The sequence below is a fragment of the Dendrobates tinctorius genome, unplaced genomic scaffold, assembly GCF_039654945.1.
Source record: "Dendrobates tinctorius isolate UK_male_01 unplaced genomic scaffold, ASM3965494v1 ptg000083l, whole genome shotgun sequence".
Classification (NCBI taxonomy): Eukaryota; Metazoa; Chordata; class Amphibia; order Anura; family Dendrobatidae; genus Dendrobates; species Dendrobates tinctorius.
Window position 1 is genome coordinate 29,571,033 of NW_027361751.1, and position 26,570 is coordinate 29,597,602.

General features: G+C 46.8%; 1 protein-coding gene across 5 annotated transcripts in view; it reads right to left on the minus strand.

The window, feature by feature from the left end:
• Positions 1-16,646, minus strand: part of KIF2A (kinesin family member 2A) — a 75,982-nt gene extending 59,336 nt beyond the window's left edge. For 3 of the 5 annotated variants that reach the window (XM_073584271.1, XM_073584269.1, XM_073584272.1), the window contains exon 1: positions 16,341-16,646. In XM_073584271.1, the coding sequence (XP_073440372.1) occupies positions 16,341-16,401 (61 nt within the window). In that variant the 5' untranslated portion in view covers positions 16,402-16,646. The remainder of the gene's footprint in view (positions 1-16,340) is intronic. The other 2 variants (XM_073584270.1, XM_073584268.1) reach the window with 1 other exon arrangement.
• Between the last annotated feature and the right edge of the window lie 9,924 nt (positions 16,647-26,570).

Here is a 26,570-nt window from a genome sequence, read left to right on the forward strand (position 1 = left end):
ATTGCCATCAGCACAGAAACTGTGCGCCGTAAGCGTCATGGCATCGTTTCCATGCCGTACACCACCAAGCATCGGGTGAAGTAGTGTAAAACCGCCACCACTTGACTCCGGAGCAGTGGCTGCCTCTATTGTGGAGTGATGAATCACACTTCTCTGGGTTTGGCAAGTGTCAGGAGAACGTTACCTGCCTGACTGCATTGTGACAACTGTAAGGTTTGGTGGAGGTGAAGTAATGCCCTGGGGTTGTTTCTTAGGCCTGTTTACACTTTAGCTTTCTGACGTCAGTCAAAATCCGTCACTTTTAGAAAAAAACGGATCTGACCCTTTTTTTGGCGGCTGTTTTTTCCCCCATAGACTTACATTAGCGGCGGATTTTGACTGATGGTCATCCGTTTTTTGACGGATCTCCTAAAATTTTAGCAGTTCCCGGGCTGAGCAGACGGACAATGAAACGTTTTTTTGACATTGGCGGACCGCTTTTTCTGACTGCGCCTGCCCAGGAGACTTTGTCATCAATGCATTTTAACACTAAATGCCGTTCTGGAATCGGCGAAAAATCTCTCTCTCTCTACCGCGGTTGCTTTAAATTTCACACTCTTGCCGGCTGCAGCGGATCCGTATATAAAACGGATCCAGTGGCATCAGTTTGGGCCATGACGGAAACGGATCCGTTTTTTAACCACCTGGCGGATTTGGACTGACCTTAAAAGGTGGAAATGTGAAACAGGCCTCAGGGATTCGGCTTTGGCCTCTTAGTTCCGGCGGGGAAGTCTCAATGATTCAGCAGGCCATATTGGACAATTTTGAAATGCAGGATTCTCCAGTCACATGGGAGCGCACAGGACACAGACGAAGAGATTAAAAAGATTCTTTGTTTATTGAAACCCACAACACGTTTCGATGGAACAGCTCCGTCTTCGTCAGGTGGCAGTATGCACTCCCATGTGACCGGAGTATCCTGCAATTCATTGTTTATTCCTCTCCTGAGGCACCCCACAGGAGCTGCATCGGACCTCTCTCAACTAACATCCCCCTGACTGCCAGCTTGGCGCTCCGATAGCCGTCTTCTCTGTACCTATCTGCAATATTGGACAATTTTGGCTTCCGTTATTTGGAACAGTTTAGGTAAGGCCATTTTCTGTTCCCACGGAACAAAGCAAGGTCCATACAGAAATGGTTGTGGGAGTTTGGTGTGATAGAACATGACCGGCCACACAGTGCCCTGACCTTAGACATCACAATCATGTAGTACTCTGCAACAAGCAGCCGCCCCCCCAAAATAAGAATCTGATGGATCGACAATGAGGACATGATTCACACTAGCAAGTGTGAGCAGCAAGTGTTGGGATACTTCAGTCCCATTATCAGACTATGCAGAACACATAAAGGAGGCAAAAAGTATGATGCAGGCTCACGAGGCAAAATGTGAACTGATCGTCTGTGCGCCTCAGTGATCCAACAGGTTCTCCCCTCGTTAATTAATATGCTGCACTATCACGCCCAGTCCCCACGCTCCACGTACAATGACTTCCCTGTTCTTTCTGATCAGTACTGTGGGAGGCGAGAATCTTTTTTTCTTCTTGTATTTATACAAGTAATCATGTTTAGCTTCATTGTCAGAGGTGACCGGATACAGAAAAAAAATCAGATAGGGATGTACTGATATAACCACCGCGAAACTGGGAGAAACTGATGGCGTACGATACTGGACAGAACCACCAGGCTTTATACCCACGATCAGTGATTGCAGACGATTTTTCAGCACCAGAGTGTAAGGCCACGTTCACGCAATCAGTATTCGGTCAGTATTTTACCTCAGTATTTGTAAGCCAAAACCAGGAGTGGGTGATAAATACAGAAGTGGTGACGGGTTTCTATTATACTTTTCCTCTGATTGTCCCACTCCTGGTTTTGTCTTACAAATACTGAGGTAAAATACTGACCGAATACTGAATGTGGGAACGTGGCCTTACAGGAGGAGTGAGGGTCCTGGTTTTGTCTTACAAATACTGAGGTAAAATACTGACCGAATACTGAATGTGGGAACGTGGCCTTACAGGAGGAGTGAGGGTCCTGGTTTTGAGCTACAAATATTAAGGTAAAATACTGAGTGTGTGAACGTGGCCCTCAGCCGTAAAACCTCCGCGTACAATAAATTTGCTCTTGACGTGTTTTTACGTACAACTTTGCTGTGTTTTTCTCCGTTCATTTGAATGAGTGAAAAGCGTTGTGTGGGGGAAAACACGAGTGAGAAGGGCTTGTCACACACAGTGACTGCAGACTGATCGGTTCTGACTGGACAACTTTAATGGCACTACAGACTGAGGCGTTTTTTTACCATTGAAAAACACAATGTGTGAACAGACCCTAAAGCCTCAGTCACAGCTGAAAATGAGGTTTCCAAACTGCACAGATATCTAGATGGAGAGGCACCAGTGGAGATAAAAAGCTAATTAGCAGGTCTTAATTGTGGACCTAAAAATAGGACGAAACTGCTACTTGTCAGCAGCTCGGAGAAGGCAGCTCCTCGTCTGGAGCCTCACACGTTCATCATTGCAGACGTGAGCCGGAATAACTAAATAACTGGTCAGATCAACGTCACTAATTACTACAGTGCGTACTATGGTGGTGCAGAAAATGGCTGTGATTTTCCCGGACCCCTGGACAAGTATGGGTGATTTTTATCGGTCACTGGGAACCAAAATGGCCGTCTCCATGGCTGTTTTTTGACACAAGGTCTGAAAAAAAAAAAAAAACACCCATCCATGGACAAGTGAGCAGCCCAACAGACTATACTGGCTTCGTGAAATGAGGTCAAAGGCTGTCAAAACTTTTTTTTTTCTTGCAAGATACTACTGTTATGTTCACACGTTGTTTTTCTGATGCGTTTTTTTCCGCAGCCAAAACCTGCTCTCTTGGCAGTAAAAAGTTATTTTCATTCTCCAAAAACACAGCAAAAATGTAAGGTTCGCTTTTTTTTTGCAATCTGATGATTTCTATGGTGAAAAAAAAAACTGCAAAAACGCTAAAAGAATTGACGCACGGATCTAAAAAAAAACAAAAAATTAGTTTCCAAATTCAGTCAGGAAAAAGAAATCCAGGAGATTTCGGACATTCAGCTTTTGCTGGTACTGGAAAAAGCAGCTTGTAATTTGCATAAAAGAAAAACTAAAAAAAATGCAGCACTGCCTCACTACTGAGCATGTACATAAAGCGCAGCACTGCCTCACTACTGAGCATGTACATAAAGCGCAGCACTGCCTCACTACTGAGCATGTACATAAAGCGCAGCACTGCCTCACTACTGAGCATGTACATAAAGCGCAGCACTGTCCCACTACTGAGCATGTACATAAAGTGCAGCACTGCCTCACTACTGAGCATGTACATAAAGCGCAGCACTGCCTCACTACTGAGCATGTACATAAAGCGCAGCACTGCCTCACTACTGAGCATGTACATAAAGCGCAGCACTGCCTCACTACTGAGCATGTACATAAAGCGCAGCACTGCCTCACTACTGAGCATGTACATAAAGCGCAGCACTGCCTCACTACTGAACATGTACATAAAGCGCAGCACTGGCTCACTACTGAGCATGTACATAAAGCGCAGCACTGGCTCACTACTGAGCATGTACATAAAGCGCAGCACTGGCTCACTACTGAGCATGTACATAAAGCGCAGCACTGCCTCACTACTGAGCATGTACATAAAGCGCAGCACTGGCTCACTACTGAACATGTACATAAAGCGCAGCACTGGCTCACTACTGAGCATGTACATAAAGCGCAGCACTGGCTCACTACTGAGCATGTACATAAAGCGCAGCACTGGCTCACTACTGAGCATGTACATAAAGTGCAGCAGATTCATCACAACTAAAAGTTTTGCTGGTACTGTAAACAGCTTTTAATATGCATTAAAAAAAAAAAAACACGCTGCATGTGAACATAGCCTTAGAGTCAGTCCAGGCAAACCAGCCATTTAACCGAGAATTGCAGAAGGCAGGGCTGCATCATTTGGCAGATGAACGAGGGTTCACACGCAAAACCATTAAAACAATTGTCATGTTTTTGAGCTACACAGAAATTAAAAATCTGCTGTAAAAGCTGCACGGGCTTCATAAAGATTTGTAGAGGAATTCACCTTATGCACAGCAAAGGGAAAATACCGGAAGTGGTTAAAACGTGAATTAAAAAAAAAAAAAAAAAACAGCACAGAATTACTGTAATTGAGAGAAGGGTACTATAAATGTGGCTCCATATGTTACAAAGTCCAGAGAAATAACAAAACAGCTCTGTTCTTGGACTTCTGAGCACAACCAGTGATGGTCAGAGGATTCAGCCTTTGGATTCAGCCTAGAGTCACAAACACCAAAGGGTCTGATGTCCCACATAAACATAGAATTAATGCAAAAACCAACAGTGCAGCTCATCAGTCGGGTGCACACTGCGGGCTGTCGGCTGCTAACTCCAATCACTGATATTTATCTATTTGGATGCTGCTGACCATCTCTGACAGCGACAGAAAGATGGTTCTGATCACTGTGTGCGCCCATACTCCAGATCCAGGGGTACCGAAGGCTCCCCGTACCACCACATTTCTTTTTGCCTCAGAGTCAGATATTTTTTACCATAACTGCAGCATAGCAGTATATAGAACAAGCAATTGTAGGTTTGAGTCTCATGAGGGGGGGTTAAGAAAAAAAAAAGTGCAATGTAATGAAAAAAATTAAATGTTAAAAAATTAATGAAAAAAAATAAAAATAGAAAAAGTTTTAATCAGCCTTTTCCCCATAACAAAAAAAAGTTAAAAAAATGTAAATATTTGGTATTGCTTCATTTGTAAAAATGTACCATAATATGTGAAAATCTAAAGTTATTTAACAGTAGATGCCGTATAGAAAAAGGAGAAAAAAAAAATCTGAATAAGGCTTTTTTTTGTATTCTGGCATCCCCCCCCCCCCCAAAAAAAATGGAATAAAAAGCAATCAAAACATTTGTATATACCCTAAGATGATAACTATAGCTCTCAATGCAAAAAAATAAGCCCTCAAACAGCTCTCTACAAATAAAAAAAAAAACACAGGTAGGTCTCAGAAAATGAAGAAAAAAATCCATAAGCAGCGCCATGTGACTTTGAAGCGCAAGTCGAACATCACAGCAATTTTTAACAATGCCCATAGAAGTGAATGGAGAGAAGTGCACACAAGCGCCTACAAGACCACGGCCATTCTTGTGATACAAGTCTATCTACACTTGTCCACAGTTTGTCAGGAGCGGCAGTCGTGCATGGGCTTGGATGCTCCATTCAAAATCTATGGAACTGGCAGCGGCAGCCGAGTACAGAACAAGCAAATCTAGAAACCTGTCCTCAGAGTAGAGGCGGCCAGATCACCACTCTTATTCTAGGGCTGGTACCAGAAGCTGCGATCCGGTGCTACAGGCATCTGTGACTGTTTAGAGACAAGAGCCGCAGTGAATGACGACTTCAAGAAGAGAAGAAACTGTATGCTTGGGATATGAAAGTTCACCCTATAGTCTGCAGTTTCCAGACTCCCTAAAGACATGCCACCAGGTCACAAGTGACAAGGTTCTGCTCTTTTCTTATTCCCGCTGCTCTCCTGGACTCTCCGTTTTCTGCTTTTTTTTTTTTTAAATCCACCTTAAGTTTTCGGAGATATGGGCTATTTATCACAATATTATCTTGGTCTTGATCGGCCACAGCAACAAGTCCCGACACTTGTACTGGCCCACATTTCCTATAATCCCACCAGCAGGTGGGGCTGCACACCTCGAGGAGAACCTTTGACCCCATTGCTGCCTGGATAGAAGGGGGACAGGGCTCTAGCTTCCGCTCTTGGTATTTTTGTTTCCGATGACCAGTATTCCATTGAAAAAAAAAAAAAAATCATTTTCAGTCATGTTTTCCACGGGCACACCATATTCTATGGGGCTATACACAAGGGCCACATGAAAAAAAAAATGGTGACATGTCCTCCTTTGGTTCAATTTGTGCACCAAAAGAATAGGTGCACAGAAACACAGACGACAAAAAGATGGCAGCCGGTCCATCTTTCACTTACTGATTGCTTAGAAATAATTGGGAAACCTCCTTTCATTTTTTGGTCTGGATAGAAGAAAGCTGATGACTATCAAAATGGTTGCAGCTTTCCCAATTCTGACCTAGTGAGTCTTCTATTTGGACAGAACTGTTAAGGCTGCAGCCAATCAGTGACCACTGATTGTCTGAGACAGTCACATGACATTGCAGCGCGAGAGCGACAAGCTGAGAGAGAACACCAGCCCGGCTCTAGATGCAGGTGTCTACCCCACTGAGCATTGAGTCCAGTTCTGTCAACACCTTTAAACCCCGTCCCAAGCATTTTCCGGTCATGGACAATGACGCGGATCTGGACACATTTTGGAGGGGATTTGACAAGTCCTGCAGACAGTACTAATTGCCCAATAACCAGTGGGCTCGATACTTAATCCCAGGGCTATGAGGCAAAGCTCTGGAGGTGTTTGCCGCTCTCCCTCTAGAACAATAAAGCGACTATGAGGCCATCAAACTGGCCCTGATAAGGAAATACTAGCTGACTCCAGAAGTGTACCGCAAAAGGTTCCAGATCCTCCAACGCAGATCTAACGACAGCTACGGTGATGTGGTGGACGGGCTTAGAACCAACTTCGAGCAGTGGCTCCAGGGTTATCAATTTCCACCTTCAATTGAAGAACCTGATGGTGAAAGACCAATTTCTGCATGTTGCCCTGTAGACGTGTGATATTTCACGATGGAGGCCGCCACAGCAGCACGGATTGCCGATACCTATACAGTCTACCGTACACCTGTGCGTCAGCGCTGTAGCCAATATTACTGGAAGCAATGGTGGAAACGAGGATGATAAAATAAGGCACTTTTATTTCCTGCTGCTCCTATCCTCTGGAATGCTCTACCCCAAGAAATTAGGACTATCCACAATTTGCATAGTTTCAGGCGCTCCCTCAAAACACATTTGTTCAGAGCGGCCTATCACGTTCACTAATCACCGTCATTCTATGTGTAAGTGTGCATGTGTAGCCCATTCACTATCTCCATCCATCCCTCACTCCCTCAAGATGGCTGGACCTTCATTGTAAATACATCATTGTAAATACACACCTGTACTTTGTATCTCCCCCACCCCCATTGTAGATAGTAAGCTATCACGAGCAGGGTCGTCTTATTTCGCTTTAATTATTGTATTGTTAACGCTGTTACTTATGACTTGTGTTTTGAAACTGTTAAACTGTAAAGCGCTGCGGAATATGTTGGCGCTATATAAATAAAGATTATTATTATTTTTTAAATACTAGGATTGACAGCTCCTTTAATGAAGGGTTGCCTAGTAGTTGAGTAGCTTGGTGGGAACATTAGTAGCCAGATCCGGCTTTCCAGATAGTGATTGACTCGACTCTGCGTCCAGTCCACCGTGTCGGGACGTGAAGGCTACGTAAATAAAAAGTCACATGTAGGAAAGCAGTTTCCATTATTACATCACCCGAGGATCAGCGCATTCCTGCACCGCATGGCTCGTGTGTCATCACTACTGCTGCATTTATTACTAGTTTTCTTCCTGAAACCAACGTCTGCATCGGCCGCCTGGAGACACAAGCCGGTGACAAGTATGAGGCGTGGAGGGGAATAATTCTATCCGGTTATATATAGATCATCAGGTATTTATCATACTGGAATACCCTGCCCAATTCTACTGTTTTAAAAGGGGACTCTCTCATCTTCTTAAGTGGGAAAACAATAAAAAGCAACTTTGTACTTTTCTTCTTATTAAAAATACTTCACGCTCTCAAGAACATAGGGATTTTTAATTCTATAGTTTACTGCTTGTTGCCTAGGTTACCAGCCACCTTGTCGATAAGAAGTGGCGGATTATGTAGGCAAACAGCAATGCTCTGGAGCTGGCGGATTTCTGGGCCCAGCTTTACTGCAATGGCAAAATAAGGGCCTAAAATGTGCAGCATAAATTTATAAGTTGGATAAAAAAAAGGATTTAGTTCAGCTCACCCCTCATTGATGCTGCAGCAAGGTCCGAGCAAGGACACGTCTCCACTTGGACGTCTTGGAATACTTCATAGAAAAAGGAAAGTCCAGCTCAAGGAGTAAAATCCAGAATTTTCTTTATTTCATTAAAATACAAGCATGGCTGCTATAGTCATCATTGCGGTTTTTACCCTGACGTGGGATAGCCGCACAGAGAGTGCCCAGGAGGTTCTGTAGACTCAGAATGAGTCTAAGTCTAAGAGCGTATACCGCTCGAAACGCGTACAGAACCTCCTGGGCACTCTCTGTGCGGCTATCCCATGTCAGGGTAAAAACCGCAATGATGATTATAGCAGCCATGCTTGTATTTTAATGAAATAAATAAAGAAAATTCTGGATTTTACTCCTTGAGCTGGACTTTCCTGTTTCTGTGAAATAAATTTATAAGATCTGGTTAAAAGAAAAAGGAAAACCTGCTTCTCTGCTCAATTTTGTGCACAGTGCGTGGATGACATACGGTAACATTTCAGCCATTATTTTCCTAGGATAGGTCAACGGTATAAAAGTAGCAGACAACCTCTTTAGAGGACAGAGTTTCAGCTCACTGCCTGATGAGAGTTACTTTAATGAAAATCTATGGAGAAGGAAAAGGAGGTACAGGAGTAACAGAGATACGGACACTAAAGATGAACCGATCGCCGTCTTGCCTTTTCCAGCACAGCTCCAGTCCGCTGCGGCGTCACAAACCTGCTTTTGTGACCTGCCAGATCACTGTGTTTGCTGTGTGGAGCAGAGGTTACTATCGCAATGTCCTTTGGTCTGAGTCTATACCCAAAATGTACAAAGCGACCTCTGCGGAGGCACAGTAGACGCGGTGTGATTCGGCGGGTCACAAATGCAGGCATGGGAGGACGAAGCGGGCCTGAATGCTGACACAGATGACTATTGGTAGGTAATGCAATACAACCTCTGGATACACATTACCATCTACTAATAGATGGGACAATAAAAAAAAAAAATCATGCGAGTGCTCCTTTATACCTTGCCCACACTCATATCGGGGAGTCACCAAGTGTAACATCTATATGAGCCCTAGTGATATCCGGGCCTATAGAGAAAAGGGTCAAACTACAGCAAGCAGCCCCTGACACTGTAGTTTCAGATATCCCTAGGGTTCGTACAGGCGTTCCACTTGGAAACTCCCCAATATAAGAGACCCACCATATCTGTGACTCTCCGATATCCAGAGTTATCCGACTTAACTCCTTTTTGTACTCAGGCAGCTTTTGCGGTTCTCTAATGCATTTCCAATAAACCTTATTTTTACTGATTAGTTTTCCGAGTTTTTCTTTTTTTTTTTTTTTTTTACAAATTGTTCACATGTCTAGTTAGTATTGGGATATCTTCTAGTGACTCTCACAGAAATAACCCTTTGAATCCAGAGCTGCGGTATCACAAGACGACTAAACATGTTATTGAAGTAGGACACCTTGGCCTTGGAGTCTTCAGAGTTTGCATCAGAACTCAGGAGTAAACTTGTTTTAGAAGTTGCAAAATTGTTGGGCAACATCTGGTTGCTCAACAATTTGCAAACTTTTTTTGAAGAGTGGGAGGAACTTAGTGGGGATGGGGCGTGGCCAAATTCAAATGTGCACTGCACGGGAACCATAGGCATGCACACAAAAAGGCATGCAGCACACAGAAAGTATGCGATCCCGTACACCGTTCATGCAAGAGTAGTGCGCATGTGATGAGTGCTTGAGCGATCAGTGGGGGTCTCAGGACCCCGACTACTACTTACCTACAGGTCCTCTCACACATTAAACTGTGTTCCAAATTATTATGCAAAAAGAGTTTAGGAGTGATAAGGTTAGACATTTTTTTGTTTGCCATTTAAACTCATTGATGTTGATGTGTGTCAGGGCTCTTTATATCACTGAAAGCAATTGCAGATACCTGTGCAAATTAGTTTGGCAGGTGTGTCCAAATAAAGGCAAGACTACTTAAGAAGGCTGTTCCACATTATTAAGCAGCCTACATTTTTTGCCAAAATGGGAAAGAAAAAGGATGTGTCGGCTGCTGATTCCCAGCACACACGTGTGCGTGCTAAAAAGGAAAAATTGAGGACTCTTTCCAACAGGCAATTGCATCAGGTTAAAAGAGCAGCTGCAAAAATGCCTTGTCATAGCAGCAGACAAGTTTTTGAAGCTGCTGGTGCCTCCAACATCCCCCGAACAACAAGATGCAGGGTCCTTCAGAGGTTTGCAGCTGTGCGTAAGCCATCCTGTCGACCACCTCTATCCACTGCACACAAGCAGAAACGGCTCCAGTGGGCCAAACGAGACATGAAGACTGACTTCCAAACTGTTTTGCTCACCGATGAGTGCCGTGCAACGCTCGACGGTCCAGATGGATGGAGTGGAGGATGGCTGGTTGATGGACACCCCATGAAAACACGGCTAGGGCGCCCACAAGGAGGAGGTGGAGTAATGTTTTGGGCTGGAATCATGGGGAGAGAGATTGTCAGCCCCTTTAGGATCCCTGAAGGGGTAAAGATGAACTCCATAATCTATGTGGAGTTTCTAAAACAGCACTTCCTGCCATGGTTCAAGAGGAAGAGCCGTGCTTTCCGCAGCAAGATCATTTTCATGCATGATAATGCACCGTCTCATGCTGCAAATAACACATCTGCATCTCTGGCTGCTATGGGCATAAAAGAGGACAAACTTATGGTGTGGCCACCATCTTCCCCTGACCTCAACCCCATTGAGAAGCTCTGGAGCATCATCAAAAGGAGTGTCTATGATGGCAGGAGGCAGTTCTCAAATCAACAGCTCTGAGAGGGTATTCTGTCCACATGCAAAACAATTGAAGCACAAACCATCCAAAAACTGACAAATTCAATGGACGAGAGAGTTCAGAAGCTTCTTTCCAACAAGGGGTCCTATGTGCAAATGTAACATCACCTAGAATAAAGTTTTGACTTGAAAACTGTTTGATTTCATTTTGTAATAGGCTGATAATGCTTATAATTTCACAATTGACCATTTTTTTGTTCAAAATAAAAATAAAAAGGTTGAAAACTCTGCTGTGCATAATAATTTGGAACATGCATTTTGAGTGTTTCTTATTTTAAAAAATATACTGTTTTCATAGGCAGTTTGTTCAAAAACATTGCAATTATACTAGAATATTAGATGACTGGAAAATAATGACTGCAATTCATATAGGTAATTTAGAGAAAATATGAGGAAATATTTTTTGCATAATTATTTGGAACACAGTGTAGATAGAAAGCACTAACAAAAGTGCAGGTGCCCTATGATGATTGAAGGGCCTACAGCAGTCAGCGAGTGCTGGTGCCACCTTTTTGCTCACCTCTTGCAGACCAGCATGTTGTCTGGTGGTTGGGCCGATATTAGAGATCAGATCCTTCACTTGACTAGGAGACCCACAGCTGCAAAATGCAAAGATCTCCTGGTGCGGCCCTTTCGAATACCTGATTTGTGGGGTGATTGGGATAAGTAAACCCAAGAATCGGATACGGATGGACGTCATAAAGAGTAAGAATAGATCATCAATATTAAAACCCTTAATTTATAGAGAGCATGTTGATCAACAGAGACTTAAAGTGGCATTTAAGTGGTTAAACCACAGCAATATGAGTTGGCTCCACTCGCTGCTGTGAGAGGCAGGTGCTGGCTGCAAAACAGAGTGGGCACATGGCCTATATCAGGGGTCTCCGTACACCTTGTACACGCACAGTTCCGCTCCGTACACCTCGCGCACACACGGCTCCGCTCTGTACAACCCACTCCATGCACTTCGTACACACACGGCTCTGCTCCGTCTACCTCTCACACACACGGCTCTGCTCCGTAAACTTCGTATATGCAAATTAAGTCCGTGGAGCCTCATTTAAGAGTCTCAAACACAGAACTAGCCAGATCTTCCTCGAGGGAAGGACCCAGCCAAGGAGTGGCTCCTTTCGGAAACCACCATTACCACCATATTAAGTGGCCCTTTAAGTCAATATCCAGCTCCTTACGAGTTTACAGGAGGAAGATCTGGCTAGTTCCGTGTTTGAGACTTAAATGAGGCTCCACGGACTTTATTTGCATATTCGTATTTCCCAGGGAGCAATGCACCTAGGATTTCACTGATTGAGCGCCTTTGCCGGCTGCCGCAGTGTTTTCTTTGACTGGTCTCCCTGAGGTCAGTGATTGTTCCATACACTTCGTACACACATGGCTGCGCTCCATACACTTCGTACACACACGGCTCTGCTCTGTCCACCTCGTACACACACGGCTCTGCTACATCCACCCTGTAAACCCCTCCTGACCCCACACAAACTTCCCCTCATCCAGCACCATGACAAACAGCACAGCCGCATCCTGCATACACTGAGGCCCCTGATCATGTGACCCCTGGACTCCTCCCCCTCCTGTGACCTCATCCCAGGTCCTGTGCACACAGAAAAGCCATCGTGCGCTCCTGAATGCGCGCCTTCCACCTGCCTCAGGGAGTGAGACATGTGGTGCACCGCGGGCCGCAAATGCCTGCCTCAGGGGCTGCATGCGGCCTGCGTGTTTGAGACCTCTGGCCTATATTTTGCGTGCTCAACTCCTGAGAACGCTCCACACACCACCACCAGACTTGTGAAATACATGTTAGGGATGGGACAAGTGTCATGTTATGGGATCTGCGCTTCCAGGGCATAATTTGCCCCCAGATGTAAATGGAGAGAGCTACTCAGCAGCAGCAACAAGAGGAGGACCGCCTTTGTAAGGACGCAGTCAGAGGGCTTTATAACTCGGACCCAGATCGGAACGCAACGCTCGGAGTGGCTGCGGTTCTCCAACTCTGAACATGGCAGCTGTATAGACATACATGAAGCTGTTACACTCTGGTCAGGAGAGCCGCTGCCCAGTCCATGCACCGAGTTGCGACCTCGGTCCAATTTAAATGGCAGTCTGCCTGCGCCTTAATAGTTTTCAGACAAATCAGACATTTGTCGCAAGCTTTTACAAACCCCATCATCACGAGCTCCATTTGAACATGCACAACTCCTCCAACAAAGCCTACGGGACAAGCAAATCTGTGAATCCGTCCTCAGCTATGACTGGAGCAGAACGAACAACTGATGAGATCACCGCTGTCAATCTAAGGCTGGCTCCAAAAGCTGCCATCTGGTGTTATGGGTATCTGTGATGGTTTATAGTCGGAGCCCGCACTGAATGACGACTTCTTGAAAAGATCAGAGAAGAAACTGTAAACTTATGCAATAAAAGTTCATCCTGTAGTCTGCGGAGCGCAGAGCTTCCTTAATAGGTTGTCCGTGCCGTGTACCATGCAAGGTATGTTACACCGGGAAGTAAGACAAGCAGGTGGCATCACATCGCCAGCCCTGAGCTTTGTGATGATGAATAGTAACAAGTAACCTGGGTCTCCGGAATGATCCTGGAGGATTCAGCTCAGGTGATGACATTATAAGAACCATGTGCCGCCATACAGTAGCAATAGTGTTCCATCCCACCAGCCTGGCCATAGCAACAAGTCCTGGCACTCGTACGCAGTGCCAGCGATAGGATGATAGGAAATGTGGACCAATCAGCAGGCAGGGCCGGGCACCCTGATGCAGTGCACCGCACACCTCGTGGAGGAGAATCTCAGCTACCGTCCCTTGCCTGGAGGAAGAAGAGGGAGTTCTCTGGGCACACAGGGGGGCTTTTGGTCCTTTTGGCATTTTATTTGTCCAAGACAAGGATGTCAACCTCAAAATCAAGCGAAACACAAAGGCCATGAGATTTCCTGCAGGTCATAAAGGGGTTAACGCACAGTTCTGCACCCACAAATCCTAGGCCCAGAAGATAAGGCTTACGCCTGCCAAACCCACCCGGCAGCCCTGCAACGTACACAGCGAGCGCCTGACAATTAAGTCATTCATCGTAGTGATCCCGGTTACTGTGGCAATGATCACCTAAAACATTCAGCGAGGAGGGGAGCGCGTCACCACAACGTGCTGCCACTGCAAATCCACCGCTCGCTCATGCAGCCGGGATTTCATCTACAGCACGATGGATTAAACCGGAGGGAGCATGGCACGGGGTGGTGGGCTGTAGACATACTGCAACACAGTGGGCCGCGCGGAGTTAATAGTCATTAGGATGCGGCTGTGCAGGGCAGGAGGCTGCTCGCTCGCTGCATGTGACCTGACTGCAAAACCACTGGCGCACTGAGCGAGGAGCAGGAAAAGATGAAGAATTACGTGCAAAAGACAAAGACGATGTATGACGGGGAGAAAGGTGTTAATGTAACCAGAGACTGCGCAGCCACACGCTGGTCTGTCCGCTCCGTCATTATGCAGCCTGTGCCGGTTGCTAGGTAAAGTGACACCACAACATACACCTAGCAGCGCACCCCACAGTGACCTGCCACTCACCCGACCCTGATTAATGCCACTCCGGGGTGTCACCTGTACACACTGATATGGGTGCACCTGGATCACATACCGGCCTCCATCTATCTCCAGATAATATACCAGACTCAGGTACCAGGGCAAGGACGGAAAGACCAAAAGATGCCCCCTCCGCGACCCGGCCCGTCCTACCCTGCGCCCCGGCCCGTCCTACGCCTTCGCCACCTCCGCGCCCCGGCCCGTCCTACGCCGTCGCCACCTCCGCGCCCCGGCCCGTCCTACGCCGTCGCCACCTCCGCGCCCCGGCCCGTCCTACGCCGTCGCCACCTCCGCGCCCCGGCCCGTCCTACGCCGTCGCCACCTCCGCGCCCCGGCCCGTCCTACGCAGTCAACACCTCCGCGCCCCGGCCCGTCCTACGCAGTCAACACCTCCGCGCCCCGGCCCGTCCTACGCAGTCGCCACCTCCGCGCCCCGGCCCGTCCTACGCAGTCGCCACCTCCGCGCCCCGGCCCGTCCTACGCAGTCGCCACCTCCGTGCCCCGGCCCGTCCTACGCAGTCGCCACCTCCCCGCCCCGGCCCGTCCTACGCAGTCGCCACCTCCCCGCCCCGGCCCGTCCTACGCCGTCGCCCACTCCGCGCCCCGGCCCGTCCTACGCAGTCGCCACCTCTGCGCCCCGGCCCGTCCTACGCAGTCGCCACCTCCGCGCCCATACCCGTCCTACGCAGTCGCCCCCTCCGCGCCCATACCCGTCCTACGCCGTCGCCCCCTCCGCGCCCCGGCCCGTCCTACGCCGTCGCCCCCTCCGCGCCCCGGCCCGTCCTACGCAGTCGCCACCTCCGCACCCATACCCGTCCTACGCAGTCGCCACCTCCGCGCCCCGGCCCGTCCTACGCAGTCGCCACCTCCGCGCCCATACCCGTCCTACGCCGTCGCCCACTCCGCGCCCCGGCCCGTCCTACGCAGTCGCCACCTCCGCGCCCCGGCCCGTCCTACGCAGTCGCCACCTCCGCGCCCATACCCGTCCTACGCAGTCGCCCCCTCCGCGCCCCGGCCCGTCCTACGCCGTCTCCCCCTCCGCGCCCCGGCCCGTCCTACGCCGTCGCCCCCTCCGCGCCCCGGCCCGTCCTACGCAGTCGCCACCTCCGCACCCATACCCGTCCTACGCAGTCGCCACCTCCGCGCCCCGGCCCATCCTACGCAGTCGCCACCTCCGCGCCCAGGCCCGTCCTACGCAGTCGCCACCTCCGCGCCCCGGCCCGTCCTACGCAGTCGCCACCTCCGCGCCCCGGCCCGTCCTACGCAGTCGCCACCTCCGCGCCCATACCCGTCCTACGCAGTCGCCCCCTCCGCGCCCCGGCCCGTCCTACGCCGTCTCCCCCTCCGCGCCCCGGCCCGTCCTACGCCGTCGCCCCCTCCGCGCCCCGGCCCGTCCTACGCAGTAGCCACCTCCGCACCCATACCCGTCCTACGCAGTCGCCACCTCCGCGCCCCGGCCCGTCCTACGCAGTCGCCACCTCCGCGCCCAGGCCCGTCCTACGCAGTCGCCACCTCCGCGCTCCGTCCTACGCAGTCGCCACCTCCGCGCCCCGGCCCGTCCTACGCAGTCGCCCCCACTGCACCGTACTCTGTCCCATCTTGGCCCCTTAGATCCCCGCTCTCCAGCCCTGCAGACATGCCATCTCCTGTCACCAGCACTTCCCATCAGATCGCACACCACATCGCCCGATGAGCACAGGACTCCCCAGCCCTCAGCAGCCACTTCCCCAGACAGCAGAGCCTGCAGCCGTCAGTCCCACTGTCACGGCCGCCCTGCCCTCCCCGGGAGACTCCGGCACAATGGCGGCTCCTGCACAGAATGAATGGACACCACACTCACCGTCGCTCCTCTTGATCTCCACATAGATCCCAATCTGGATCTTGCCGAAGCTGGAAGCCATGCCGCCTCCCCTCCTCCGTGCGCCGGTCCCTTCCGCTGCTGCCGGCCGCTCTCCCGCGCTCGGTGGGCACACACTGACTATTATTGTTTGAAAAACGAGGCCAAGCGATGCCGGGGAAACAGGAGGAGGAGGGAGGACGGGACGGGGCTCTGGAGGTGGGGTGCGGGCGATGAGGCGCCTCTGCCGGTCACATTCACAGCCACAGAAGGAGGAGACGTAACTGAAACTAGGAGGAACCGCAACACGCGTGCGCGGTGACGTCTCCCGAGCTGCTAGAAAACCGCGCATGCGTAGAAGGAAGTCTAGACTATGCCGGACCAACCGGCGCAGTGAAAGTACGCGGAATGCCGGGGACGCGCACTGAACTCACTGATAAAGCTCCATGCACACATTAGGTCTGGGATGCTTTCTGTGTCCTAGTACAATGCGAAAAAAACAAGTATTGTCGATAGCAACCAATCACAACTCACGTTTCATTTTCTAAGTTGCTGTTGAAAAATGAAAGCTGCTCTTTAATTGGTTGCTATGGGCAACAACCTGTGGACTAGTGCAATGACTGTTTCAAGCAAAAGTTTTATATCTTTTGTTTTGCAAACTCATTTTTTTCCCTTCTCTTCTTCCAAGATCCATAGCTTCTATTTTTGTGTCCCCATAGCTGAGTAAGAGCTTGTGATTGTAGTTTGGAATGACACCATTCAGTTCACCAAAAAATGCACTACAAAAACCAAAAAGAAAATTTAAGTGAGGTGAAATGGTGAAAGAAATGCAATTCCTTATGGCATTCATTGTGTGGTAAAAATGACCCGGAAACGTGAGCCTTCAGCTCGGTGCGATTACAACGCCATATAATGTGTTTCTTTTCCCATCGATGGGGCAGTGTGATGGCTTGTTTCTGCGTCCCAAGCTGTAGTTTTCAATGCTACTATTTTGGGATACATACAATGTTTAATTGCTTTTTATTGCATTTTTGGGAGGAAGTGCTGTGCTGAAATATGGCCTGTGACTGGGCTTCATAGGAGTACCAAGATGGCGGCTATCAGTGCTTCAGCAGGGTCACGTTAATTGTTGGAATAATGCATATTGATCTGTATGTATTGCAGCAACTACTACCGTACTGTTTTATATATTGTGCATATTGTGAGATTGTTAACAAAGTTCAGTGACAAAAAAAAAAAAAATAACAGACAGGATGCCCCCTCCTTCTCTTCCCTTCTTGTTGTTGTAAGGCTGAGTTCACACGTGGCGTTTTTTTCGCGTTTCCAACCGCGCGATTTTGCCGCGAAAAATAAGCATCCCATGCATTCCTATGGGATTCCGCAATGCTGTGCTAATGCTGCGGTTTTTACCGCTGCGGAATCGCTTCGTGGTAAAAACCGCAGCATGCTCATTAATTTGCGGAATCGCGGCGATCCCGCACCCATAGGAATGCATTGTTCCGCTTACTTCCCGCATGTGGCTGTGCACACCATGCGGAAAGTAAGCAGAACAATTGCGGATGGTACCCATGGTCCGGAGGAGAGGAGACTGTCCTCCGGGCTTTGGGTACCATATCCCTGTAAAAAATAGAATTTAAAAATAAAAAATATTGTTATTCTCACCCTCCGACGTCCCGCGCAGTCTTCCCGCTTCTCTTCACGCTCCCGTTCCCAGTAGTCCTTTGCGAAAATGCCCGCGATGGCGTCCCTTCTCGCGGGATCGCGACGTCTCGCGGTCATTCGCGCGCCGTCATCGCGAATAACCGCGAGACGTCGCGATCCCGCGAGAACTGACGTCATCGTGGGCATTTTCGCAAAGGATTACTGGGAACGGCTGCGCGGGACGTCGGAGGGTAAGAATAACACCATTTTTTTTTTTTTTTTTTACATTCTATCTTTTACTACTGATGCTGCATAGGCGGCCTCAGTAGTAAAAAGTTGGTCACACTCGTCAAACACTGTGTTTGACGAGTGTGACCAACCTGTCAATCAGTTCTCCAAGCGATGCTACAGATCGCTTGGAAAACGCTAGCATTTTGCAAGCTAAATACGCTTGCAAAATGCTAGTTTTTCCGCGGGAAAATCGCGGGAATTTAAAATGCGATTTTCCCGCGGACTGGAATTCCGGAATTCTTGCGGTAATTTCCGCGAGAGTTCCGGTACGTGTGCACTTAGCCTAATGCTTCCATGCTGCAAGACACAACAGATACCAGACTGATCACATTTCATGCTGTAAGCTGTTCAACCTGGATATGAATAAATCTACATTCTGTGTTGCTGACTCTGGATGTTATGCGGATTAATCCGCTGCTAACAGGTTATGGGCCCAGAGTCCTAGAGTCCCAGATCCCCAGAGCACAGAGAAAAGAAAAGAAAGGAAGACAGCAAAGATGGCCACCAGCAGCAGCAACTCCATGAAGTTTACAGTACCAAGTCTCACTAACCAGAATTATCAATCCTGGAAATTCAAAGTGAAAATGCTGCTGATAAGAGAAGGTACGTGGAAATACACACAGGAGCCTAAACCTGACCCAGAATCACAGGAGTGGATAGAGATGGATCAGAAAGCACAAAGTACCATATCACTCAGTATAGATGATGATCAGATTGTGCATGTGTGTAAAAGTGAAACTGCAAGAGAAATGTGGGAGCAACTGCAAAAGGTGCATGAGAGGATGAATTTAAGCAATAAACTTTATCTCATGAGAAAATTGTACCAGTCTATACTACAGAATGGCCAGGATATGCAGGACTACATAACAAGCATTCTAGAGATTGTAGAACACCTGAGAGGCATTGGGGAAGATTTGAAGGACTTTCATGTAGCCGCATTACTGCTTAGTGGTCTTCCAGAAAACTATGACACGCTTGTAACCGCACTAGATGCGCGCCCAGATGATGAGCTTACATTGGAGTATGTCAGAGGGAAGCTCCATAGGTGAATATAAGCGGAAAGCAGAAGGTGTAAACAGCAGGACATGCGATGCAGAATCTGCTTTACAGACACAAAATCTAACTGATAACAGAAAGCACCTAAAAGAAACACGTGAATGTTTTGTTTGCAAGAAATCAGGACATTTGAAAGCCAACTGCAGAGTCTGGAAAGCTAGAATGAATCAGCTGAAAAAGCAAAGCAGTCTTCAAAGGGTTAAAAGTGCTGAGTCTGCAGAAAATGATTCTGTGAATACTGAAACTGCATTTACTGTCAGTGTAAATACATCAAAGCATGCATGGTGTATAGACTCTGGAGCAACTAGTCACATGACTAATAACAGGGACTTCTTTTCTATTCTTAACCAAAGTAAGTCAGAGAAAGTGATTATGGCTAATGGTCAGTACATGACTTCACAAGGTGTAGGAGATGGTTATATTGATTGTCAAATCTCACCAACACAAAGCAAGAAGATCCCAGTAAAAGATGTGCTCTATGTGCCTAGTCTTGAGAGTAATTTACTATCTGTGAAGAAACTCACAAAACAAGGAAATGACGTTACATTTAAGCATGATAGCTGCATCATCTCAAAAGAGGGCCACACACTAGCAGAAGGAAAAATCACAAATGAACTTTACCAGCTTAAATGCAAAGAGTGTGTGTACACTGCTCAGGAAGAAAGGCACAATAACTGCATTCATGTATGGCATAGGCGCCTAGCACACAGAGACCCAGAAGCAATAAGGAAGTTAGTTCAAAAGCAACTAGCTGAGGACATTACAATTGATCTATGAAACCAGATAATGAAATGTACTAGCTGCATCAAAGGGAAAATGTCTAGAAAAGCTTTTCCTAAGAGATGTACTACAAGAACAGAACAGACACTAGATTTAATACATACAGATGTCTGTGGTCCAATGAGCACTCAGACTCCTGTGAAGAAGAGATATTTTCTCACATTTATTGATGATCATTCAAGATATACAGTTGTCCATCTGCTTCACAGCAAGAAAGAAGTTCCAGAGAAACTTGAAGTATATCTAGCTGAGGTATATAATAAATTTGGGTGAATGCCAAAGATTCTACGTGCAGATAATGGGACTGAATACACAACTAATGAGACACAGAGCATTTTAAAGAAAAATGGAATCCTATTTCAGACCACTGTACCGTACAATCCTGAGCAAAATGGTGTCGCGGAAAGAAGGAACCGAACACTCTGTGAAAGTGGAAGAAGTATGTTGTTTGATGCAAATCTGCCCACAGCATATTGGGGTGAAGCAATCATGACAGCTTGCTATCTTCAGAACAGACTACCAGGTAAAGCTACAGAGAAAACTCCGTTTGAGCAATGGAACAGCAGAAAGCCAAAACTACATCATATAAGAATATTCGGAAGCAAAGCGCTTGTACAAGTTCCCAAAGAAAGGCGAACTAAGTGGGAATCTCACGCTAAGGGATCCTGGTAGGCTACAGTGAAACCCAGAAAGGTTATAGGATTCTACGCCCAGAAACAAACAAGGTCACAATAAGTAGAGATGTAGTGATTGATGAGAACTTTGTGTCCCCCAAGTTTTGTGACATCACGCAAGTAGTCCAGCTGAAGTCACAATTACAAGACAATAACAAGGAGGATGTAGAGGTCTGGCTGGATTCTTCAACCACTGAAGGAACAACAAAAAAATCAGGTGAATCTGAAATCAGGAGATCTTCAAGGTCAAACAGAGGCGTACCAGCTAAACGTCTATTGTTGTGAGTTCATTTTCCCCTTCACCATTGAGGTCTGATGAACTCCCTCTTCTGGTGAAAGAAGGTAGTGAGGCTGATTACCAAGCACCTGAGCAGGATGATGATGACTGGGTGACTGGAATTGCTGACTGGATATAAGGCAGCCGACGCCCTTCTGCCTTGCTGGTGATTTCCCTGAGGGATTCTAGGAGACCAGTCTAATTCCTGCTCCTCAAAAGCTAAATTTTCTGCTCTGCTTTTTTCATTTGTGTTTTGGTTTTGTTTTGCCTTGTTTTTCTGGATTTCTGCCATTCCCTTCTGGGGTGAGCTGAATTCCTTTTTGCTCTGTCTTCAGAAAATACCTGAGTACTGATATAGTCTTTTTGAAGCCTAGCGTCTTCAGGGCCTTTTTCCCTATCAGTCGGTTGGCTCTTGTTTTGATAGGGTTTTGGCGGATTGCAGACAGCAGCTTTTCTATCCTGTCCTATTTAGTTAGCTTTGGCCCCATCATTTGCTCTGCCTATCTTTCTATCTGTGTGAGTGTTTTTTCATCTTGCTTCACCGTCATTATATGTTGGGGGCTGCCTATTGCTTTGGGGTCTGCTCTGGGGCAGTTTAGATTTCCCTTTCTGTCTTTAGGCTATTTAGTTCTCCAGCTGTGATCGAGGGGTCTAGGGCACCGTAGGAACCCCCCACGGCTACTGCTAGTTGTTGTTGATAGGTTCAGGGGTCTGCAATCCGATAGCTGCCAACTTCTCTGGTTTTCTGGACTCAGCTAGTATTTCTGTTTTTGCCTCCTACGGTGACTCATTCATAACAGAGGGCTGTTAATTGGGCGCCCAGGGCCACGGACCGGGTCACCGCTGCTGTGACACATCCCGCCGACGCCGGCCCGGTAGTACCCCACGGCCCTGGGAGGGCGACCCAGATTTTTAAAAAAGAGAATAAAGAAAAATACTAAGTGGAGCTGCATGAGTAAAGTTAGAGCAAAACCTCACCATTTTTGATCTGGTAACAAGTCCTCTTTAAAATGGTAACTGAGGACTTTAGAGTCTGAGCTGCAGCTCTTGTTTTTTTCAATCTCTCTAGACATTGCTTATAGTCTGGCCTTGGAGTGAATTTGCTGAAATGTCTACTTCTGGGAAGATTGTCAAATTTTACACTTGGGAATAATCTTTCTCACTGTAAAATGATGGACTTCAAATGTTTTTGAAGTGGCCTATAACCTTTGCACAGCAACAATCTAAGATCAATGCTAATGCCTTTCTTCTTTGGCATTGTGTTAACACGTGCTTGAATGCTCCAAGTCAGCAAATTGTCAAAACGTCTGCTTTAAGGCCGGGATCACACATGCGAGAAACACGGCCGAGTATTGAATGTTAATACACGGCACTGCTGCCGGCACTCCATGTATTGCAATGCGGCCGCACGCTGCCATCCGAGTGCCGGCAGTTTCTCGCATGTGTGATCCCGGCCTTACAGCGGTGGTCACACTTGTTGATAAACATTTTATCAAGAGCATTTGATTAGCTGCACATGGCTGCTATTTACCCTCTCAATTTCTATGGAATCAGTAAGGGTGTACTTAGTTTTTCCCACTCTGATTCTACTTTTTTGGCTAGTTTGTGTTAAATAAGTATTGAAATGGTGTAACTTGTCATATGATCATTTGAGGTTGTATTTACGTAATGTTCAGAACTTCTAAGGACCAGATTTATTTCATGTCCTGATACATAAACTATATAGTTCAAAGAGGGTGTACTTAGTTCTTCTCACAACTATACATGTATACAATACTGTGCAAAAGTTTTTGACAGGTGTGGGAAAAATGCTGCAAAGTAAGAACGCTTTCAAAAATAAAAGTGTTAGTTTTTTTTTTTTCAATTAAAGTAACAAAATTCATAGTGAAAAAAAAAAATTGTCATTGCCGTGGCCGACCGGTCTCTCCAGCCAGAAAGGAGCGTGGGAGACTTAAAAGGAGCGGAGTGCGAGAAGGAGGGGGACTTGGCGGGACGGCGACTACAGAGCAGGACGAAGGTTGACTCCCTCTCCTCAACTACCGCCAATGACGCCAGCCTTTTAGAAACTGTCCGACTCTTATACCCTTCAGTGAGTGCCCTTCCACGAATGAGACCCGTAACGGGTAGTGCAGGAGACGTACCGACCTTTCCTGAACGTTGTGGTTCTGTACGAGGCCTTGTCACCCCTGCGGCCTGTACAGCGTTGTTCTCCCGGTGTACCTTGTCACACTTTAGGAACCCACAGAAGGAACTGTATCCCCTCTCCAACGGACCCAAGATCAACAGACCCAAGACCAATGGATCTGGATACTTCGGCACGGTCAAGAGACAGTGCATCTCGTTTCTACACAGCAGAGCCAGAGACTTTGTTCACGGACTGCGACGCCGTCGGGAGCAGTTCCAATCACTCCCCAACAAGAACTCCAATCGATAAGTCATTACCTTCACTTTTCCCCTTCTTGTTGTGGTTATTGTATAGTTCATTATTTGCCTTAACACTTCCCTGCGCGGAGGTTTCCTTGAATTCATATTCAGTAATTGCTTAAGTAAACTCTTGTTAACCCCTTCTCTGCTTCCTGCTGTTTGCTGCATTCGACGAACCTTAAAACCAACTCTACTTGCTCCACGTCCTGGCTCCTCACCTTCCTCCTGCTCTCTGTCCCCTCAGTGTTACTTTAAGTTCCTATCTCTCCTACGAGCCTCCCCTTGGTACCGGCTGTTGTGGTATCGACCCCCTGGGCCTGCCCCTGACGCTCCCTGTATAGGGGGCAGCCTCACTAGGTCAGCTCACTCCCTGTATAGGGGGCAGCCTCACTAGGTCAGCTCACTCAGGGGCAGTTTGGTATCACAAATGATAAATCTAATTAAAATCGACATCTGATGTGACCACCTTTTGCCTTCAAAACTGCATGATTTCTTCTAGGTACACTTGCACACAATTCTTGAATGCACTCAGCAGGGAGGTTCCAAATATCCTGGATAAGTAACCACAGATATCACTTGTGCAAACTCTTCTGTCTCTTCATATAATCCAAGACAGACTTGAGGATGTTGAGATCAGGGATGTGTGGGGGCCATATCATCACTTCCAGCCTCCATGTTCTTTTTTATGCTGCAGATACTTCTTAATGGGTTTTTGTCCTGCTGCAGAATTAATTTATAGCCAATCAGACACCTCCCTAATGGTATGGCATGATGCCTAAGTAGCTGACTGTATTTCTCATTATTGAAGACACCATTATTCCTGATAAAATCCATAATGCTATTTGCTGAAATGTAACCTCAAAGTTGCAATGAACTTCCACCAATCTTTAATAGTACCTGAAGAAACTCATTATTGTATCACTCTCCAGCCCTTTAGTGAGCAAACTGCCTGGTATATCCAAATATTTCAAGATTTGACTCATCTGTTAAGAGCACCTGCAGCCATTTTTGTGCACCCCAGTTACTATGTTTTCATACATAGTGGAACTTGCTTCCATGTCAAAAATACAGCTTTTTGGTTGCAGTTGCTTGATGAAGACCACTTATGGCCAGACTTCTCTGAACAGCAGATGAGTGTAGCTGGGTTCCACCGTTTGCTGCTAGTTCTGAGTTGATGGCACTGCTGGATATCTTACAACTGGAAGTAAGCATGATGTGCCCTTCACCTGTTGCGCTAAGTTTCATTGGCTAACCGCTATGTCCACAGTCCTCAACTTTTCCCTTTTCTTGGAACTCTTTCAAAAGTGCTTGATCAGCAAATCTCTAAACACCAGTTTGCTTTCAAATCTATTACATAGGAGAGACTTTGCTGATGAAGTATATGTACTGTTATTTTTGGATTATAAGACGCACTTTTTTCCCCCAAATTTGGGGGGGAAATGGGGGTACATCTTATAATGCATATATACCTTACCGGTACCGTTGCTGCAGGCCGCAGTCTGGGATGAGGGGGTGTCCGGTGGTGCTGCGGTTGCCTGGCGGTGCTACGGGGGTGTCCGGCGGTGCTGCTGCGGGTGTCACCGCGGGTGTCACCGCGGGTGAAACCATGGAACTGCCGGGGCATGTTGCATTCCCATGCGGTCGGCGGACACGTCAAAACGACGCATGCGGGCACATACGCATACAACGCATGTCCCTGCGTACCCAATGCTAAAGATGGGTACACAGGACGCATGCAGAACTAGGGGGCGCTTAAGGGAAGATGTCCGGAAGTAGGCAGGGCTTAAGGGAGGAAGTACTCAGCTTTCCGCACTCTTGCCAAATGCAAGTGTGAACTTAGCCTTATTATTACACCAACTAAATATTGCAACAGCATCTTGAAAATGGGAATACACCGTTAACTGTGTGGTTTCGTGAACAATGAACGTGATGTCAAGGAATGAAGGAATGTGGGGACCACCAAAGTAATGCTGTTTTATTATTTTAACATATTTTTTTGCCCGTTTTTTGAAAAATCCTGGTCTACTCACTTAAATATGCACCTATAGTGTGCGTGGGACATTTTTTTTTTCAGAGTATTTTTTAAGCTGTGGACAAAAAAAAAAATCACATTTCTGTACAGAAAACAAGCCAGATTTGTCTTTGCAGCAGGAAAATCCATGTTATAAAACCTCTCAATATATAATAATGATCTTTATTGATTTAAATAATGCTCAGTAACTTTTTATCACAGCTGAGTGGATGAATACAAGGGTGCAGAACACATTGTTCTTATGCTAATGCTACTGAATTGGATAGTTTCATGTCTCAAACTCTGGCAGTGCCCTATAAAAACACTGAGCCATGATCCAACAACATTGTATGCGATGAATATTCCAAAACTGGTGACATCAGAAATTAGTCAAGTACCTTCTTTGAGCACTGGAACCATATTTGGCAGTCCACTATCATAATCATTGGGATGATCAAGCAACAGCAGGTTGATGACTAACCGCCCGCTGCCGATTGGTGGGATGAGTGCAATGAGCAGGAATGTGGCAGCGGTGAACATAACTCAGGATTTCCAAGGTTAAAGTTCTAAAACTTGTTATTGATTATCTGGAAACAGATGAAAAGCAACTAGTCTAACATTCCCTTTTTCATTAGGACTTCCCATCTCTGCCATGTTGGTAAGGAATTAGGATAGTGAATTGTAACACATCACACCATCTAAAGTGTTTATCAGACTGTTCCATCGGAAACGAATCATCTATAGGTGAAATGTTATCCAGCAAAGTTCATACACATATATAGGTATGCATTTTTGTAAATGATTCAAAACAGATTATACTGAATCTTGTCTCATAAAACCACTGTGTATATCAATCTGCTCAGTCCCCCCCTCCCGGACTATAACATTGTGCCTGCAGATAGGACTGCAATATCATGGTGATAGGTTCCCTTTAAAATTTACAGTAAAATATGAGACATTTTTTATAGGTGTTTTTTTTATGTAGAGTTGTAGACTAGAAAAATGCCCCAATGAGTGTCCAGTATTTATTCCTTTTCCTACTGATTCCTCCTTGAGTGCCAAGAAGAATAAATTGACTG